The 21340-nt window shown below is 36.2% G+C and overlaps 1 protein-coding gene across 1 annotated transcript in view; it reads right to left on the bottom strand.

The window, feature by feature from the left end:
- RPGR (retinitis pigmentosa GTPase regulator) overlaps positions 1-21340 on the bottom strand; it is a 50470-nt gene that overhangs the window by 11100 nt on the left and 18030 nt on the right. The window contains 7 exon segments of the mRNA XM_039552154.1: positions 7550-7615; positions 9341-9447; positions 10756-10921; positions 11804-11983; positions 13135-13259; positions 13772-13927; positions 20748-20906. Coding sequence (XP_039408088.1) covers positions 7550-7615; positions 9341-9447; positions 10756-10921; positions 11804-11983; positions 13135-13259; positions 13772-13927; positions 20748-20906 — 959 coding nt within the window.

Genomic DNA, 21340 nt, shown 5'->3' on the forward strand with positions numbered 1-21340 from the left:
CCACAATTAGAAATTAGTTGAAAAATTACCCTTTCACAATTACTTTGCCCTTTTTGACCTTTTTACAGATCCTTAATGTTCTATGAGAGATAAGATCTAGAAAGTAGTGTCATCTTGGGAGAAAGTAAGCTAAAATTTATTATAAAAGATACCTAAAGGTAAGAAAAACTAGGAGGGAAAAAACCCCAAGAGCAATGAAAACAAAAACTGGATGTCCTTTTCTGCATGATTCTGAAAGACCCTGTTCGAAAGAATATCCATATACTGATCCAGATAAGAAACTGGAACAAAAATAATGAGTGAAATTTTATGTCATTCGGAGAAGGACATTTTTGTTATTCAGCATCAATTATGCAAAGAGATCTACTATCTGAACAAATGGTTTGATATGTTCAGCTACAATGGAGAAACTTATCTGCTGAAATTTTGCAGGCATAAGAGAAGAGCTGTGCTACAGAATATTCCAGAGTCATCCAGAACACCCTCACCTCTAACCAGAGCTGTGAGGCAGCAGCAGACCTGCACCCCACCCCTCTGAAAGTGCCAGAGCTTCTTGTATTGGATGCCTGCTGTAAAAGGCAGCAGGTGCATCTCTGTAATTCTGTGAACATGTCTGTGAGACTGGGCAGGGGGATTAAAACTTCTGAGATGAATTGCAGGGGTTGCCTAGACATTCACAGGTGTTTATTAACACTTTATGGATGTCCAGTGTTGCTGTCATCTGCTTTATTGCTGCTCTTGAATTAAACATGTAGGTGGTTAACTGTAAACATGTAAACATGATTGCTGGTTAACTGTAATTAATATATCAGTAAACCAATTATTCTTGACTTAAACTACAGAACTGAACAGTTTTTCCATGTGACAATCATTAGGGAATAAATCATGAAGAGGGAATAAATGCTCTTTTTTCTAGTACAAGAATACAAAGACGTCAAATGATGGTACTGAAAGACAGATGCAAATAAAAAGAGGAGTTACTTCTCCAAACAATGTGTAAAGAAATCTAAGAATTATTTCCCAAAGAATAATACACAAGTTAAAAATTGATTGAAAGAAATTCATGTGAAGAAAATGGATGTTAAATGTAACACATATATCTGCTGAGCTGCAACTTATTGAATATGCTGAATATATTCATTATACTGAATGGTTACAGGGGAGAAGTAACACTAAATGTTTGTGCTACTCTAATATTCTAATATTTTTCTCCCAGGCACTCACCAGTAGCCGTTGGTAGAAAAAAGATGGATAGATCTTTGGTCTGGGCTATTGTCTGTTGTTTTCTCTCTCTATTGCAGGATTTTTTTCTCTGTTAGAAACTAGTTCAGGAGTATTTCTGCCATGTTGCTTCAGTGCTGCATATAAATCTTTTTGTATGCCATAATAAATACCAAGGACATACTGAATTTCCAAAAAACCACAAGTAGCAAACTTTATAAACCAGAATGAGTCAAACTAAATAAAATTCCACTCGTTACACTAATGGAGTTCCAAAGTCCCCTCAAAGCCCAGAAACTTTGGCACAGAGCACAATTTATGTAACGAGTCTGTGGAAAACCCTCAGAAGTGCTGTAGTAAAGCTCTGCTTTTCCCCTACCACAGGAATGATCCACAAAGCTACATAAAATAAGTTCTCAAATCAATGAATTTTCATCCAGACAAAACAAAGAAGAGGAGATGCCCATAAATTGGCTTTCTTCACTCTCTTGGAAAGCTTTATGCTATCAGCATATGTTAAGAGAGAAACAACAAATGGTCCCCATTTGCCTAAGAATTTACGTTAAATGCTGCAGCTAATGTTGCAGCAGTAAAGTAAATGAAGTGCCATTCCTACATGGCATTGGAAATCACTTGCTTTAAAATGCTCTCACTTTTTTCTCTCTCTCTCTAGGAAATACTTTTTACTAGGAATAACAGGGTTCTTTCTTTTTTCACAGCACAGTTTTCTTCCAACAACGAATTCTAGAACCACAAAAAAGTAGATGTCATATCCAAGAAATCCAGTTTTAGGCCTATAAAAATAGTTTTCAATATTACTCTAGGTTTAATCACAGTAACATCCTAATCTTTCCCAATAAAGATAAAACATCATAGTTTCACTTAATTTCAGAAGGAAGTGTTTTCAGAGGAGTTCAGTGATGACACAGCACACTGGCAAAATAAACCGATGGCTCTGTTGTTAGAGCGAGCTGATTTTTTGGGAAGGGCATTTAACGGATAAAATATTCTCTAACAGAGTATGAGGATACTTACCCTGTTGCAGAGACACATGCTGATGTCAAGACAATGTGTTCCAGAGAATTCCAAAGTTTGAAACAAATTTCACAGGGACAAAATACAGTCACTGGGCTAACTTTTTGCTGTAGTTGGTCATGGCATGTGACTGAAGTGATCTTACCTTCAAATGTAATGTATATGGAAGGGGTGAGTGAGGCAGAAGGGATGGACCTGGACTAGAATTTACTGGAAAACTACTGATCTACTACAGGCTTTTTAGAAAATAAATTCTGGAGACATCGTGTCAAAGATCGTTTAATGCCAGTATCTTACAAAACAATATTAAAATGTTTCATAATCTCAACATAAGTATTGATTCCATTCACATTTTTACTGAATGACATTTACTCATTTTGATTCCTTTCTTCTTCTGTCGTCATTTTCAAGTAGGGTTTAAGTAACTATTTTTTTACAGAATGTCAATGCTGAGATCAGTTTACAAAAATTTCTCAGACCACTCATTGGCATAATATTCAAGTAACAATGCTGCATGATGAGCCCCTCTCTCTTCATTTGCCAGTTCAGTCCCTAATGGCTGAAAGAGTGATGCATTGTCTGACAGAAATAATTTGCAAAATTTGTTTGTGTATTTTAAGGAAACTTCAAAAGTATTAACTTTGTTTTTTCAAAAAAAAAAATTAAGACTTTCTTGCCACTTTCTTTGGTATTCCATCTGGCTTGTTGGTTTACCTATTTTGGACTTACAGATAGGATTTTTTAGAAGGAAAACCATAAATCTCTTCCAATGAGGAGAAGCTTTAGATCTGATCCTGAAAACATATATGTGTTTTACACAGCAACAACATTTATTCCCCTCCTTGAGTACCTCAGAGTTAGGGGATTAATGTGATGTAGTCTTTCATAGGAAGAAACAGAATATTTTGTGTATGGCACAGTATAAACAAATAAAAAATGTTTACAGGTGTATATTTCAAATTCTTAATTCTATCTAATCACCAAGTGTGATATTAAAAAATGATCCCTGAACTCTAATGTAATCTAGGCCAGATTCTGAGATCTGTGTGTGTCTTTTTGCACAGAATTGTGTGCTAACACCAAAATTAGAAGTCAGCCATAAGGCCCTTGAAAAATCCCAGGCCATCACTTACCCAGGCCTGCATCTCCACTTACCTTCCATCCACTGAGCCACGTAAATTTGGCAACTTGTTCTTTCTTTAATTTAAGTACTTGAACGTTTCACCAATGTATGAAGAGAATAAAAGTAGGGGGAATAAATTATGGAGTGATACCAAAATTTAAAAATAGGTACATCTGCTGATTTACTGAAACTCCTTTCATGTAAGGCACATGAACAAGTAAATTGTCCTGTAACTAAATTGGTGTACTGCTGATTCAAAGACAAAGATTACACTGTTACAATGTAGAACTCATTTTCAGCATGACATTGCACTTTAATTAAGAGGCAAACACAGTCTACCTCCTCAGCAATTAATATTTTTATATATCATATGTGATAAACATGATTGTGAAAATGATTGTGTCAAGAAAGTATGATTTCTCTCATAGAAGTTCTTCAGTCTTTGTCAAGAAATTGGCACTTATGCATAATAATATGCTTTGATTCCATGAAAAGTTTCTTTTAAGTAATCAAAATCAGTCTTCCATAGTTCCAAAGTTTCCTGAATAGGCTTAAAATGCATCTCCAGTAGTCTATGCTACTTTAGTGTTAAATAATGAGGTAGCACATTGTTCCAAAATTGTTCTGAATTATGTAAACCATTTGCTACATGACCTTTGGACTTCATGTTTTGTCTAGAGATGTTTGGTAAAGCAGCACTTTCTGTCTTTTCTGGCTTCCTGGGTTTGCTTTTCTTTTCTGGAAGTTTACTGCTATAATTTTTTCTTTTATCTTTTGGTTTTTCCTCTTCCTCTCCTTCTTCCTCCTCTTCCTCTCCTTCTTCCTCCTCATCCTCATCTTCTTCTCCCTCATCCTCTTCCTCCTCTCCTACATCCCCTTCCTCCTCTTCTCCTTCTTCCCCCTCTCCCTCTTCACCTTCTCTCCCCTCTTCCTCTTCCCCTTCTTCTTCTTCCTCCTCACCCTCTTCCCCTTCTTCTTCTCCCCTCTCTTCCTCTTCTTCTTCCCCCTCTCCTTCTTCTTCTTCCTCATCACCCTCTTCCCCTTTTTCTTCTTCCTTCTCTTCCTCTTCTTCTTCCTGCTCACTCTCTTGCCCTTTTTCTTCTTCCCCCTCTTCCCCTTCTCCTTCTTCTTCTCCTTCTTCCTGCCCTCCCTCTTCTCCCTCCTCTACCTCTTCTTCCTCTCCTGCTTCATCTCCCTCTTCTTCCATTCCCTCTGCTTCCACTCCTTCTCCCTCTTCATCTTCCTCTTCTTCTTCCACTCCCTCTTCTCCCTCATCTTCTCCAACACTCTCTTCTTCCTCTCCTACTCCCTCATCTTCTTCCACTCCTCCCTCTTCTTTATCTTCCCCTTCCTCTTCATTTTCCCCCTCCTCTTCTTCCCCCTCCTCTTCTTCCTTTTCATCTTCTTCCCCCTCCTGCCCTTCTGCTTCTGCCTCTGTTCCTTCCTCTTTCTCATCTTCTCTTTTCTCTTCTGCTCCATCCTCACCCACTTCCTTAGTTTTCATATTTGCATCTTCCTCATCATGTTCTTCAGATACCTCTTCTTCCCTCCCTGCCAATGATTCTTCCAACTCCTCCTCTTCACCCTCTTTGTCTTTTTCATTCTCCCTTTCTTTGTTTTCTTCATCTTCCTCTTCATCTTCTCCTTCCTCTTCTGACTCTACCTCTTTTTCTTCCTCCCCCTCTCTCTCTTCCCCTCCTTCCTCACTCTCATCTCTTCCCTCACTTTTAACCTGTTCTTCCTTTTCTTTCTCAGTGCCTTCCTCTTTCTCATATTTCTCCTCCATATCCTCCTTTTCTCCCTCACTCACCATTTCTTCTTCCTCCATCAACCTGCCTTGCTCATCTCCTTGATCTTTGCCATCTTGCTGACTGACCTCCTCAATCTCCTCTGCCCCCTCATTCTCACTGTCTCTCTCAGCCTGTGATTCCTCTCTTTCATTTTCTTCCTCGTTATCTTTTTCCTCTTCATCTTTTTCTACTGAAACTTCATCTCTATCTTTTTTAACCTCACTCTCTTCTTCCTCCCCTAGTTTACCCTCACTATCAATTGTTTCATCTAGTTTTTCGCTTTCACCCTTTTCACTGCCTTCACTCTCCTGCTCCTGATCAGATTCCTCCTCATTCTTAATTTCCAGCACCCTGTCTTCACCTTTTTCACTGCCTTCACTCTCCTCCTCCTGATCAGATTCCTCCTCCTTCTTAATTTCTAATGGCCTGTCTTCATCATTAGAACTTGTTTCTGCCTCATTCAGGCTTTTAAAATCAGTCTGTTCTACACATTCTTTCTCATTGTTTGTAGCTTGCATCTCCTCAAGCTCACTGTCTTCTTTTTCTAAGTCCAAATGTTTCACTTTTTCTACTGTTCTCTGGACAACTCTGTGTTCATAGTAGACCTCTTCCTTAAGTATATATTTTTGGAGATCATTAGTACTTTCCTCAGTTGAAGACGATGATGAAGTTACAGATGTTTGTTTCAAAAACTGATGCTTTTTTTTAAGCTCCCTCTGTTCTGCACTACTTTCTTCTCCTCTGATGTATATTCTTTCACACCTGTCAGATTTTTCAACACCATCCTTTATTTTGTTTTGACTTTCAGTTGTTTCTTGACTCCCTTGGTTTTTAGCAGGACTGTGTTCTTGTACAATTAATGAAACAGTCTGGGGCGTATCCCTGGGAGCAGAAGGAAGTACTTCTATTTTAAGGGATTGCTTAGATTTAACAGCTTTTGGCTTTTTATTGGAAGAATTTATTTTTTCAGTCAGAATTTGATTTTCAGTGGGAAGATTATAAGTTGCATCATCTCTGAAAAACTCAGGATTTTCCGCATATTCTTTTTCCCTTTTCACTAATACGCTTTTGTCCCCAGTAATTTCTTGAGCACCACTTTTCAAAGTACTATCACCTTGTGCATGCTCAGATTTACCTTTCTTTATACTTTTTTTGGCCACAGGCTTCCCTACAAAGGCACTAGTCTTTTCTAAATCTTGTCCAGGTGACTCTGAAAGTGAGGACTGCTTTAGTAAAGAGCCAGACTCCAATTTTGAGCCCTTCTTTGTGAAATCAGAATCCTTATTTTTCAGCCCACCCTTACCATCTCTTTTCAGTTTCACATTTTTATTGTTCTTCTATTCCGCATGAGAAGCAGAAAATTAAAAAGAAAGAAAAAAAGCATTAAAGACAAATGGCAGCAAAAGAAAAAGATTACAAAAGCATTTGAACAAGAAAAGAAACAATTTGTGAGAGGGGATTAAAAGACAGCATCAAAGGTAGAATATTTCACATGAAATGAATTTACATACTTTAAACGTATTGTAAACATTTCACATGAAATGAAGTGCACGTATTAGAAGAATGTAACATCCTGTTAATGATCAGTGTAGTGCTACACCTTTCTCACTATCCAAGCACATCAAGGAAATGCAGTAAGAATTGTCCAGCCAGTACCACATCCCATAAAACAGAGCAGGGGCGATGCACGAGGCTGTGCAAGCAGAAGGAAATTAGTGCAGTTCTCTTACACCTTCCTCCTTTGGAAATCTTCTGATGCACTCACTGTTATGCCCTTTCTAAGAAGTTTCAAAATCTATTGTCTTTCTGTTTTAAATTTTATACTTATATAACAAATTCTGCAGAATAACTTAAAATCTAAAACAAAATTATGAAGAAATATAACAAAATGCTGAAAAGCTGGGATCACTTTAGGAGTGAAATAGGAAGGTATTACAAAGTACTTTAATTTCATAATTAAAACTATTATTATTGCTACTTTAAATATACTTCATTGTGAATATCTGTAAATAAAATCTTTATTTACACTGTGCCCCAAAATATTTTCCTATCAACAAACCAGTAGAAATGTGTGTTATTGCCTGAAGTAACAGTATGTATATGATAGTTTGCTCCTTAAACTACGGGAATATTATACTCTCATCTGAAGCTACACTGGATATGTGGAGTTCTAGGTGCCTGCCCAAATCCTCTCTGCCTTCGTGCAGCTTCTTAGAATTTTAGGTCATGGATATTCAGAAAATTAGCAAGAGGAGGTCTATAACATTTTCCTGGCTTTTTGAGAACTCAAAGCACAATAATGAAGTACTAGGACAATACAAGAATTGCAGATTCTTTAAATATCAGTATAAGTACAGAGATATGTAATTAGTTACAGTACCTTCTGTTTTTGGAGTGGGGATAATTTTAAGGACCGGTCACCAGGACTCAACTTCATTGCATGTGTCTGCAAAAAATAAGATCTCTATTAAAAAAATAAATATATTTACTATGGAATGCACCATCAAAGCCCAGTTCTACTAAACAGAGCTATTTTATGAACATTTTAATATTACTGCACAGTCAGGTTGAGACCAGCCTGTGTGATCATTCAGCTCACCTGCTTCACTTGCACTCCTTCATTCACTGCTTCTAAAGAGAGTGGTGAACAGATGTCAACACCCAAACTGTCTCTAGAGACTGAATGCTACATTTGCACTTTCTTAGAGTCCACAGGCACTTTTGAGATCCACATTCCACTCACTGTGAAATTACAAATACAACCTTACTCCGTTATCATCACAGCCTTCAATTCAACATTTGAATTGTTTGGTACCACATCCTTGAAAGAACAACTTCAAAGAAACGTTACACAGGAGACATTTTCCTTGGAATCTAATACCTTTATGTCTTCCACATAAAGCAAAAACCAAAAGGCAACATAGAATACTACTAGGTGGGAATATATAATAAAATTTTGCTCATCCCTTCCCATATATTCCAAATGACAAGATAATATTCTCTGCTGTTGATTGTTAACTGCTCATGGTCTAACCCCCATATTCTTTTTCAACACAGTGAGCATGGACAGCTCTGGTTTCAGACTCCTAATAATTTGCATCATCAATATGACATTAAATTTTTTTCCTCCTCTTGTCACATGTGTCAATAAGATGTATGTTGCCACAGTCTAGAAAAATTGAAAAAACTATGTTGTAACAGATTGCTTTCATTCAGATCCAAGAAGAGCAATCATTTATTTTGTATTTTGACAAGTTTGCCTGATGGGCTTTTTTTCAAATTTATGTTTAAAAATTTTTTAAATGTTTTAAAGTTGATTCACAATAGGTATAAAACCAAAACAGAGAAGGAAGTCTAGCACATAAAGTGAGCAATATGTAAATAACGCTTCAGTAAATTAATGAAGGACATGCTGAACGTTGGATCTGATAACATTTTTTTCTTGTAAATCAAAAATAGAGTCTTATAATGTTAAATAAATGGCATGCACAAACAGATTGTTCAGTTACTAAATACTTTTAAATGCAAACAAAAAGTAATTCCTGTAAAATGTGCAATCCTTCCAGGCTAACTGTGGCTGCATTAAGGCCAGGACATGTCCTGTCTGCCGAGAGAACAAAATGTTTTAGAAAGTTGTACAAGTGATAAGGTGAACATGTGTTTTAAATAAAAGAAATATGTAGGAACAAGCTGGGGGATCACCAAATAATCGAATTGTCTGCATTTTGGCTTTCCCTTTGATATGATCCACCTGTACTAAAAAACCTCTTCTCAAAACAGGAAAAGATGCTCTTCTGCTTAATTTCCTGCAATTCTCTGTTGGAAGTCATCAAGAAAAGCAAGGTCAGAGATAGAGATCCCCTTGTGGCCTCCAGCATCCTTTTCTTTTTCTTTCTGATTTCCAGAGCTAAGGCATGGGGTGGCACTGCACTACTTGGACTGCTTCAATCTCATACCACAATATTACTTGGAAAATTAAAACATATTTTAGCACTGGAAAATGATGATATAAAATGCATGCTCATTTAACACTGTGTCAGTACTTGTTGTCACATATGATGTTCTGGGCTAGTCGGGAATTCTGTATTAGAACCTGAAACACAATTTAGCTTCTTTGTCTAGCCCTGCATAAAAATTACTGAATTACAGATTCATTATTGGAATATATTACCATATTCAGGATGTCAGTTGTATCTCCAAGGTTTCTGTCAATATTTTCATTATCTGAATCTTGTTCTGCAGAGACTTTACCAGGTTTATCTTTTTGATGATTATTTTCTACAAAGTAAAAGAGGGGGAAATAAAAAAATGTCATAGGAACAAGCACTGTATAGCAAACACAACAGTCCACTCTTATAAAATAGAGATTATTTCTGTTTTACTGACATAGAAGTGAAGTCCTCAGATTCTTCATCCCCTCGGCCTAAAACACAGCAGAAACACTTCCATCTCCTTTCATCAGTATTAACAACAGAGGTAGCTCAGCAATCTGGTCTCAGTGCACTGTAGATCTCTGACCATTTTTGCAGGCTTTCACAGCCTAAATATTACATGGGACAAAGATTCTTTTGGATAATCTCTTTAAAAATAGTGCAACAATTAGACCAAATCAGCTGCAGTCATGTTATCTCCATTGCACATTATGTAATGGATGGAGAGATAGTGAGTTTAATGCAGCATCGTAAAAATGTCCCTACATCATTAAGCTCATAAGGTCTATGACCATTTAACACAGCACAAAAACTGAGCTTTTAGGCCTAAGAAGACTCTAAAGGAAATTCAAATTTCACTGCATTGCTTTCCTGGAACCAGAAATGCTAATGGACCTGCTGGCAGATTTAAGAATAATCGTCTTCATTCTATGAATTACTTATTTTCAAATTAGATTTGTCTGTCCGGTAAATCTGAGCTAACTCTTACACAGAAGCACTGCATCCTGCACTCTGCAGCATTGTTCTTCCCAGGAAATCACACATGCCCAGGAACCCAGAGAAGTCCAGAACTGCTCTAGAGAATCTGTGCAAAGGTCCAGTGCTGTGTTACCATTATCCAGACTTCTCCATTAGCTTGATTATTATAAATCCTTATCATCTTACATAAAGAGCAAGGAGCACTTTTGCATTTCCAAGTGAAGAAGAAAGGTCCTCTAAGAATTAGTAGACCTCTTTTCTTATCTTTTCTTATCCAAGTTCCTTGTAGGCCTACCTATGTCTTTAAGACTGTTCCTAACTCTTTTTTTCTGTAATTCCTTTTTGTTCCTTGAAAATGAAGTAAGCAGTTAATGTTCTTACAACATTTTTGTGAATCTTATTTCTAAAAGCTTAAGGAGCCACTGGTACAGTTTATAAGTTGTATTTCTTTCACTCAAGCCTCCTCTAAATCTTTAAACTTGTTTTGCAAACATGAACAGTGTGAGGCAATTTTTGTCTGCATTTCTCAGCTTTCATGTCTGTGTGCTGCCAGGCCCACCTGAGGTGAGACTGAACCTGAACCTTCTTTCATGTTCAAACTGAACATTTGTTTATGAATGATGAGAGTCAAACCATTCTTATCAGAAAACAGCAGCAAGATGCGGGGACACTTCACCTTTTTCATGGTCTCCATCCCTCAAAGATTCAGATTTAGGATGACTTGTTGCAAAAAACCAGAATGGGCTGGTGTTGCTTGTCACAGGCAATGAAGATTTTAAGAAGCTTTCCCCCATTGGAGGCAGAGTTTGTGCCATTCGAACAAACTGCTCTGGTGACCTTTCCTTTAGAAGATTAAAAAACAATAGGTTGAGAAAAAGGGTAGAAGAACAAAACACAAGCAATATCTCATACTCAGCAGTGGAACTTGCATTTAGCTGATGATAGTGTTGCAACTTAATAAGCAGGAACAAATATCCTTAATATTTTAATTATTTGTAGTCCTAAAAAGTGGGCAGGTACATAGTGGGATTTTTAAAATCATTTCTATGCAATGATTTCAAGCAAGCCTAAAATATAAACGAAGGAGAAAAAGACCTTTTTTTTTTTAATTTATTTAAAATTAAAAACTAGTCCCTCAAATAACATCAACGTATTTAATCCACAACGTCAATACATTTTTACAGAATAAATTCAGGTTTTGGTAGAGTTAGTTCTCAGACAGGTAAGTGAAATTTTCCAACTCATTGTGATGTTTAAGGAAATCACATAGAATGTGTAGCGGAGATAAAAGAGCAAAAAGTAATATTTTAAGTAACTACATCTAATATTCTTCTTTGATATTTTAGATGCTATGAAATTGTTTAATATATTCAAGGACTCGGAAGAGCAAAAGAGCCAGGTTCTTACTATTCTTTTAAAAGTATTTCTAAGATAGTTTACAAAATGAAAATGAACAGGTTCTACATTTTAGAACAAAAAAAATTACAAACTCAATTTGAATCTCTCTCACAGAAATAGGCAAGCAAAATCTGACCGATAGCTGTTGTTTTTCTCCTGCGTCAGTTTTTGGGATCAGGGTAAATACATATTTTTTACATCATACATTAAAATTATACAGTTCAAGAAGATATATTTAATTGCTTGGTATATGCTGTGATTTTTGCTTTAAAAGTGATTTTGTTTCCTGAAAGAAGTATGGCAAATCTAACCAGCTCTGAACTCACCCTCTCTCGACGTCTTATTCGTGCTGCTGATAATTGCAAAGTGTTTGCTAGTACAAAGTCCCCGCTTGTTTTAGGGATAGTAGCAGTCAAATGAGGCTCATATAAATCTTCCAAGATTACTTCAGATCCTTTAGGTCTTGGAGCAGCAAAAACCAGCATGTGACAACCACCACAAGCAACCTACAGCTCAAAAAAAGGTCTGATTACTTCATTTGCATATATCAAGGATGCACTTTTCTTACAATCATCTCTATGGGCTTAGATTATAAGAAAAAATGTAATAAAAGTAAGACATACCAAATGGCTGCAAATTTACTTCCTAATTACACCAGCAAGATAAAAGTACTTAACTATGTTTAATAATGACTAATGATCTATGTTCACTTCTTCTTTGTTAAATACAATATATTTGTATTGAACAGAACAAAAGACAGGTCTATCAAATTTTTTATACGGGAGATAGCAAAGATATTTCCACTGACTTTCAAGAGATTTTAGCTAATTATTTTGATACAAGTCAAATGAGAGCAATTCTGATAGTTTCAGGGACTCAAACCTAAATGTTTTATCACAAAATCCACAAAATGTAAAGCAAATCTTACACACTCCAATAGACACAATATTATTACATAAAGATCAGAGGTTTCATGTTTTAGAAGGTTTAAAACACTCACTGCTTCCAATGAAACTACTTTCACTTCTAATTCCAGTAAACAAACAGAAGTGATCAACAGATTTTGTCCCAAATTTTATTCAATCCTGAGTCACATAGGATTTTTGATGCTGACAATTCTGTGACATTTATTTCTTCTACACCTCAAGAAGCAGATGAAAAAACTTCCCTACACAATTCTCAAAAGAAAAGACTACTCCTGCTTTCTTGTGAGGTTTAAGTTAAAAACCCCCAACACCTCAAATTTTCTTAAGGTTTAGAAATATCCCCGTGTACAAAAATTGTCAAAATTGAAAAGATGACTCTCTGTTGTTTGCAGAAAAGATATAAATTTCCCCATACTTCCAACCATCTAAGAGCAGTAAGTAATTCAGTTTGTAAACTACCACATCTCTAAAGACCAAAACACCATAGCACAAGAGTACTGAATAAAACCCTAAAAAGCAATCTGTATGTGTAGCCCAAGTCAAACACATTCTAAACTAAATGAACACTGATAAGCCAATGTAATTCCCTCTTTCCTTCAGTTTGTGTTGTCCACTAATTAAATGTTATAGAAAGAAAGAATTCTATAATGAGATTTCAGCTCTCATTAATAATCTATTTCATTAAGAGATAAAATATCTTGGTGTCTGAGAAGAATGAACCAAAGTTTTACCGAAAGGACCGTGAACTTCAAGAAATTGTAACACAAAGTGGGATCAAACAGATTTGTAAAACTCTCTTCTCCAAAGCCTAACTTGCCATGTCGTCCATCTCCAAAAGTAAACATGAGGCCATTCTCTGCATGTGGGAATAAAAAGGATGTTAAAACAAAGATTCAATAAAAAACCAGGACAGAACCATTACAAAGTAACAGGCCATGAAAGTAATGAATATTTCTCTTCCAAAAGCAAAACCTGAACAATTATTTTTAGATCTTCAACAGGTGAATATAATTAAAATATATGTATGTTTTCAGACAAAGTACTGTCTGACATGTTGGTCTAGACAATTCATAAAAAAACACCTCAACAAAATAATAATATTTAAACTGTACAGAAAAACAAAGGCTTCTAAACAAGAATATTTGTTAGCAAGGCATGATTATGAGGTTATAATTCCCCAGGAGATAGAGAGTTATGCATGGCATGGCTGTGAATCAGAAATTCCTATCAAATCCAGCTTTTTCACTGGATCATTTCACCTTTAGAACCAGTAATGGATATGTCTGCTACTGCTCATTGTACAAGGAAAGCTTTTGCAGTATAACAGAGAGTTGCCAGAAGTGCTTCCAGAATTTTGCACTCCCATACCTGCTATCACAGCAGTGTGATTTTCCCCACATGCAATGTTACATATTTTATGCCTCTTCAGGTGTTTCACAGACTTCGGTACTGAACTTTCAAACACAAAAGTTCCATGTCCCAGCTGCCCATATTGTCCAAGTCCAAAAGTATAAACATCTGTCTCTGAAATCATACAGGCAAAATTAACAACAAATATGTTGATATGTATAGATTTGTTTATTTATTTATATAATAACCTATGTTCTATTAGCCAAATGGAAGGCCACTGACATAAACAACATAAAAAACAATGTTTAATCAATTAAAAAATGTACCAACTAATCAATTACATTTATCAATTAATAACATACAACAAAATAAAAAAACCAGGAATTGAAGCACTGAAGTATATATAGAAAAGAATTTTAAATGGTTCAACATGCTATATATTTTCTAACATAAATACAAAATAGTCCACTGATCATATGTACACTAAGCAAAGTTTAAAAAATGTATGGGAATTTACATACTACAATCAATTCAAGACCACAGTGTTTATACATATATATGCATTTTCACAATAGCCTCATCTTAATTTCTCATTACTTCCATGTTCACTGTATGACTGTAAAGTTAATAGACAAGACCTCTTTAAACCACTACTAATTTGTATGTAAGAGACTGGAACAGTAACAGAATAGGTTTCAGTATTCTGTTCAGCTACTAAATCAGCCCTGCAATAGATACAGGCAACACTATAATTCTGTTATCTTGTGACAGAATAATCATCTTTCCACATTTATATTTTATCTGTTTAATGGACTGTCTGTGCCAGGAAAAATAAGAGCTTCTCCAAAGCATTAAAGATTCTTGGTGTGTCCATCCCTGGCAGTCCATCACAGCAGGGGAAGATTGTGAAGCTTGGAAATCTTGATGAGGTTATGCTTGAACAGAGAAGTTTTTTGGGAAAAAAGAAGTTTTCCTAGAATTTTACTTCCTGCCCCTTTTTTTTTTGCATGTAGGCAACAAAGGAAAAGTGAGAGTAATTCTACTTAAAGTACTTGAAAAATTATTATTAAAAAATTGGAAAGATCATGAAAAACAAAAAATATTCCATTTTAAGTAAAAAGAACTTTCCTATTTCAAAGGAAGTGTGATGAAATAGTAACACTACATACGGAAATGTTCTTTCTAGGAAGGTCTTTGCCCTTTCTGTTCCTTTTAAATTGTTCCATACTAAGATGTCATGAATTCACAGCATAAAAGAAAAAAAAAAAAAAAGCCCAATGGTCTCACATTTTTTTAAATTGTGGATGAAAAATATTGAGTAAATCTGGTTTTTTTACTAAATGTAATAGTAAAGCTCCCTCTGCTGGAAATTTTAGTGCAAGAAAGCAACATCTTCTCCAGAACTCAATAAAGCAAAAGAAGTCAGAACTTTCCTGTAGTATTTAGACTTCCTGCATAAGAATCAAGAAACTACACCTGAAAGACAGGAGTTTTCTTTAAGAAAAAAAAGTATCATCTTTGTTTTGGCAAGTTGCTTTCTCAGGATGCTGATTCCATAAATTCTGGTTAGAAGTACTGCATTTGTTTTAACAATTCTTTGGAAACTGACAGATCTTGTAACTATATGGCTTTATCTGATTAACATAATTACTTTGAGCAAACTTCGAGTTTTTTTTCTTTAATGCTAGTATGAAACATGCAGTGTCCTCTGCATTTGTGTTGAGAGGAAGATTTCCTCAAATGTTAACTTTAAAAGTGCAGAGCATTTTTTATTTCCTCTGTTTCTACTGAAGATGAGGAAAAAGGCCAATAATTCTGAACACAGCAGCAGCCCATGAGAGGGCCCGTGGAGGATGGGGAGAAATGGTTTCAGGGCTTACACAGAAGACAGTGGGTCTGCTGTTCCAAGTGACCTCCAACACCTGAGTGCTAGAAGAGTTGCTTCTTTACTTCCTACACTTCCCTTTTTGGAAGAACAGGGATATTTCCCTGTATCTGTGTTATCTTCCACCTTTGCAGGCATCTTTGTAATCTCTGTGACCCTTTGCACTATCAATAAAATAGTCCTAGGCAAAAATCCACATAGGCAAAAATCCTAGGCAAAAATCACTCTCACAATAGCTTTCATATTTTTTTTAAACATGCCATTTGCTGAAAGATTGTGGGAGCTCAAAGAATTTTTTTCAGAATCATGTATTCCCTGCTACGTATCTAAGGCTACAGATGAAGTTAAAAAATCCATTTTCCTAAAAATGAAACAGACAGTTATGCTTGTATCACAGAAACACAGAATCATAGAATGGTTTGGGTTGGAAGAGGCCTTAAAGGTCATCTGGTTCCAACCCCTTGCTTTGGGCAGGGACACCTTTCACTAGACCAGGCTGCTCAGAGCCCCATCCAGCCTGGCTTTGAACACTCCCAGGCATGCAGCAACCACAACTTCTCCAGGCAATCTGTGCCAGGGCCTCACCACCCTAACAGTAAAGAATTTTTTCCTGATATCCAATCTAAAGCTACTCTCTTTCAGTCTGAAGTCATTCCCTGTTGTCCTGTCATGCCAAGCCCTAGTAAATAGTCTCTCTTCATCTTCCTTGTAGGCTCCCTTCAGGTACTGGAGACTGCAATTAGATCAGCTCAGAACCTTCTCTTTTCCAGGCTGAACAACCCCAATTCTCTCAGCCTTTCCTCATAGGGGAGGTGCTGGATCCCTCTAATCATCTTGGTGGCCTGTCCACATAAATTCATTTCCCCTGAACATTATTATTACTATTATTATTACTACTTCTACTATAACTATTATGCCAATGAACTATTCACTCACAATAGATTTCTTTTTAAACAGCTTATGAATAAAACTATTACTGCAAAAAATCTGCTGTCAACACAATGTTCAGTATTACCAGAGTTAGTAACTGGATTTGGGGATTTCAGTATAAATAGTATACAGACTTAAGAATGGTTTGAAAAATCTTATAATCCTACATGGTCTGAATCGTGAGTTCTGTCAGGAAAAGGTAGAGCTTTGACATCCTTTTTGTCCTCTTTCAAAAGGGTGTCTTGGCTTTGTTTTCTTTTTAAAAGACCTTGAGACAGAAGATGAAAAATCCAACATTTTACATACTAATGCACTAATGTTCTTATGTCAAATGTTCTATTCTCAAAGGTCTGCTTCACTTTTTCCTCTGAAGAGTTATCTTTGCTTTCCTTCCTTTCAGAGAATGAAAGGAAGTAATATATCCTTTTATAGAAAAAAATATTCCCAGAGGATCTGTCACCATCTGAAAAAAACTGCAAGATATTAAGGCCACTCCAAATCATCTCTTTCTTCTTCTCCAGTTTCTAGATTCACATTTATTGTTTTTCTACCTTTTAAAACACCTTACTGAAAAAAGCACACAAATTGTGATTGCTGCTCTCCCATATTTCATTTGAAAGTGATGACAAGAGCTTTCATTTGCAGCAGGAAGTATCTGCAAGCGTTGGGGGTAGTCAGTGCGTTTTTTTCAGTCTCTGAGAGAACGAATCTGGGATGAGGATAGGATCTTCTTGGACTGGCTGACTGACTGCTATGAAATGAATTGCTTTGTGCTATCCAGATTTTGCATGACAGAATTTTTAAATGCAATTCTGTTTATTGTCTAGAACAATTGCAAATATTAAAGGCAGAAGTAGCAATAAGGCTTGCAAAGAAGATGGTTTCCAATACCATACTCAACATTTCTAAAACCAGTGTTTAAAAACTGGGTTTTTCTAAATTACTGCTCTCAACAATTTAATTCTTTTTCTCTGGGAAAAATAACTGAGTTTCCCATTTTGGAATTTCAGAGCAAAAAACCCCAAAGAATTATTTTAATATATACTTTCTACCTTTTACTCTGATACTTGTAGAGATTCCGAACAGTACCTTGATTTAATAACCCAGATTACAGTGGTTCTTACCACACAAAATTGCCAATAGAATAGATAACAGTCATAAAAAAGGAATCAAATGAAGTGCTTTGGAATAGACTAATTACACATGAGAGTCAGGAAGAAATTTGCTTTGTACTCTGTAAGATAACTGAATTATGCTTTCTTCTAATTTGATAAACCCTGAGTAGAAATGATGTCAAGAAATGAGCCAAGATGTGAAACAGTTTTTCCATATGACATTTTCTCCTGTGCTATTGCTATGTTAAATGAGATAGATGAAGGAGGGGAATATTCAATAGTCACACACTCAGTTCTTGTTTCCCAAGACTGAAATGTCACATCCTTAAAAACTGGAAAGACTCTGAAAGGATGAAATGCACATCAGTATATATTGTGTTACTAAGGGCAAGCAGCACACATTTTCACGGAGGATGACACATGAAATTCAGAATTTCTTCAGAATTGTATTACTTTCCTAATTTTTTTGAAAATGAGCTCAAAAGAGGTGCAAATGTTTCTGCTCCTCTTTAAAGATATATCATCAGAATTCTCAGTTTCTGGTCACACCACTTGACCTCAAGATGCAATTCAGGACTGATTTCAAGTAAAGTTTCCAGTGCAAAGCCAATAATGTATGTATATCACACTCACTTAAAATTATTAGTATCCATAGTGATCTCTTTTCACAACTTTTTTCCAAAAATTTTTCTTTGAGTCAGAAAAATTTCTCTATGCCAATACTTCTGACTAAGTATCTTTCATTTAAGACAGTATTTCCACTATCATCTACTCTTTCACTTGAAGTGTTTTGGTCAGAAGTCCACAGCTGTAACCTATTTAATAACAGCTGAATCACATTAAAAAAACATCTATCTGACTTTTCACTCTTATCACAGCTATTAAACTTTAGGAAATGTATTTTGTTGGAGGATACAGTTTTCCTCTTTTTGTGACTCAACTAGATCATCTGGCACTCAACACTTTGATCATCAACTGCTAGCTCAGCCAGCACCAAATTTCTTCTTTACCTTCTACTAAATAATTTATTTCCGTAAGCAAGTAAATCTTACATACATACATACTTACTATGGTATTTTCTTCACTGCATTTTTTCTATGGCATTTGTATTTCCCTCTTTGTTCTAGTTCTTGTACAGATTTCACTATAATGATGATGGCATCCAGGTCTTTATCTTTCTTCTAAATCTCTCTAAGTCATGGTTATAATGATTTTTTATCACATGAAGTGCCATTAAGTCAAAATATCTGTTGCTTGAATTCAGATTTATGGTTAAAAAATGATCAATAATGATAATCAAATTCTTTCTACAAAACTTCCCTTTGTAACTCATAAAATAATGCTATGATTTATACATGTTGGCCCCATATTTGTGGCAGTTTTTTCACTAATAATGATAATCTGATTTCTCATAAAGAAATTTATTTTGTGACATAGAATACTGCCAGGATAAGACTGTATGTTGGTGGAAAAAGGGAGATAAAGGCATTGAAATGTAGACAAATGTTTGCATTTCCTGGATTGGCTCCTGCTATTTCCTCTTCATAGTTTTCCCAAAGGAATTTTAACCTACCCAGAATCTTGCAGCTTGACTCATTACACATAATCCTTCCCAGCATTTCGCTTCCACCTTTACTCCTTCCAGTGGCTTGCAGTACAACACCACATCATATTATTCACCATCTTCCTCAGTTACATTTTCAGTTTATATTTTAGGAAGTTTGGCTACATAACCTTGAAGGCACATCACAAGATTGACAAGAGACAACTACAGAGAACCTTCAGAATACAGATTTAAGGACTGATATCTATACATCCAACTTGGTTTTATAGCTTTTGCATTTTGGCAGGAAAATAATTACAGGCTATACAGTTTTACACATATTTTATTCATTACAAGCTAAAGTTGATATCTTTTTAACTATCTTCAGGCAAAGTCAAACTTACCTTTCCTGCTTCTAAACCACTCTAGGTCAGGATAGAACTTTTGGGAAGAAATGGCTGGCAGTGCTTTGCACGTATGCTTTGGAAAAGCTAAGTCACCACTGGCAGACAACTATTTAGGAGTTCAGTAATACACATCATTTTCCAAGTACTATACTTGTGGCCCTGTGAACCAGTATGTAACAGTTGTATTTGGTGATTTTCATAACCTGTACAATATGTCAAATGTATATGCCTGCACTAGTTTCATATTTATGCTAAAGATTCTCCTCAAAGACACAAGCGAATGCTATATCACAATAAGAGATATTTAATCCATTTGGGCATCCAGTAGATAGTGAAGCTACTTGAAAAGTGACTTCCTACATACTTTCCTAAATATTCAAGAGCATTTAAATTCACTACAGAATGGAAGCTTTCCTCTAGAATTTCCCCTCTCACTGCAATAACAATTTCAAGCTACTTAGAGGAAAGAAATATCAATCATGTGTGTTGCACCAGGCAGTGCTGGCTTATTACAATTCCAGCAAGAAAGGCACCCAGCCTTTTTTATGTAAAGTTCTCTTAAAATGCTATTTATTTGAGCTAAGACTATAAAGAAAAACAAGATGGTATCAATAATTTTCTGTCCCATCAGAGGCTGGGAATCCCGAGCTGTGTGGAATAGAAGAGGACTCCAGTATGCTGTGCAGATCCCATCCATGGAAGGCTACCCCAGTTTGAGCCCTTACAGGATTTTCTTACAATCAAAACAACTCTATACATCATTTACACTGATAAATTCAGCATTTTATAATGAATAAAAATAACATTCACATGGGAACTTGCTGCTGAAGTTTCAGATAAAGGCAAGGACAGGCAAGTGGTGAAACCAGTGGTATCAACCAGGAGCTGCCTGGAAGCCCCTCTGTTAAAATCACCTGGCCAAGTTCATCCTGCAGCCAAGGGACATGGGCAGTGCAGCACAGGCCTGCCTTAACTGGGTGGTACATGGATTTCTACCTCCTTGATGTATGATGATGCTCCAGTTAGGATCACTACAGCATCCAGCATTTCAGTGGAATGTAAATTCTTGAGTTTCAGTTATAGGGCTATAAGAAAAGCCAGTTAAATTGCATACCTGTCAGCACCACTGTGTGTTCTCCACCACAAGCAACCTTATTAACTTTTTCTATAATTCCCAGTACAGGCTGTGGGACTCTGTTGTTCTTCAGCTGTTCAGGCAATAATCCCAGTTTCCCATTCGCAGGTTCTCCAAAAGTATAGAGTTCACCATCTCCTGTGAAAATACAGAAGAGCACATGGTTTCCAGCACAGACTCAGGAGCAAGGATGGGTTGTAAAGACTGCTGCAGACACAAATTATAAAGACAGAAAAGTGTATGAACATTACAGGATAGCTTAACATATTTGTATAATGCCCAAAGAGCTGTGAAAAGCACTCTGCTTTGATGGGACACAAAGGTGCTAGATTTTAGTCCCCTCCAAGCTCAGAATCACAATATTTAGCCTGCAAGGAATGTAGCCAAGGGAAACAAAAGCTTATACACCCTGCTTCTGAGAGGTGGTAATTTCCTCTGTAATCAGTATTTAAGTCAACTGAGGTGGCCTGTAAGGATATGAATTGAAACAGAAATTAATTTTGCATGGAAATTCGATGGAAAATCAACCTGCACAGAGTCATCCCAGAGCACATGGCACAGGATTGTGTCCA

Source organism: Corvus cornix, chromosome 1 (assembly GCF_000738735.6).
Source record: "Corvus cornix cornix isolate S_Up_H32 chromosome 1, ASM73873v5, whole genome shotgun sequence".
In the NCBI taxonomy this organism is placed as follows: domain Eukaryota; kingdom Metazoa; phylum Chordata; class Aves; order Passeriformes; family Corvidae; genus Corvus; species Corvus cornix.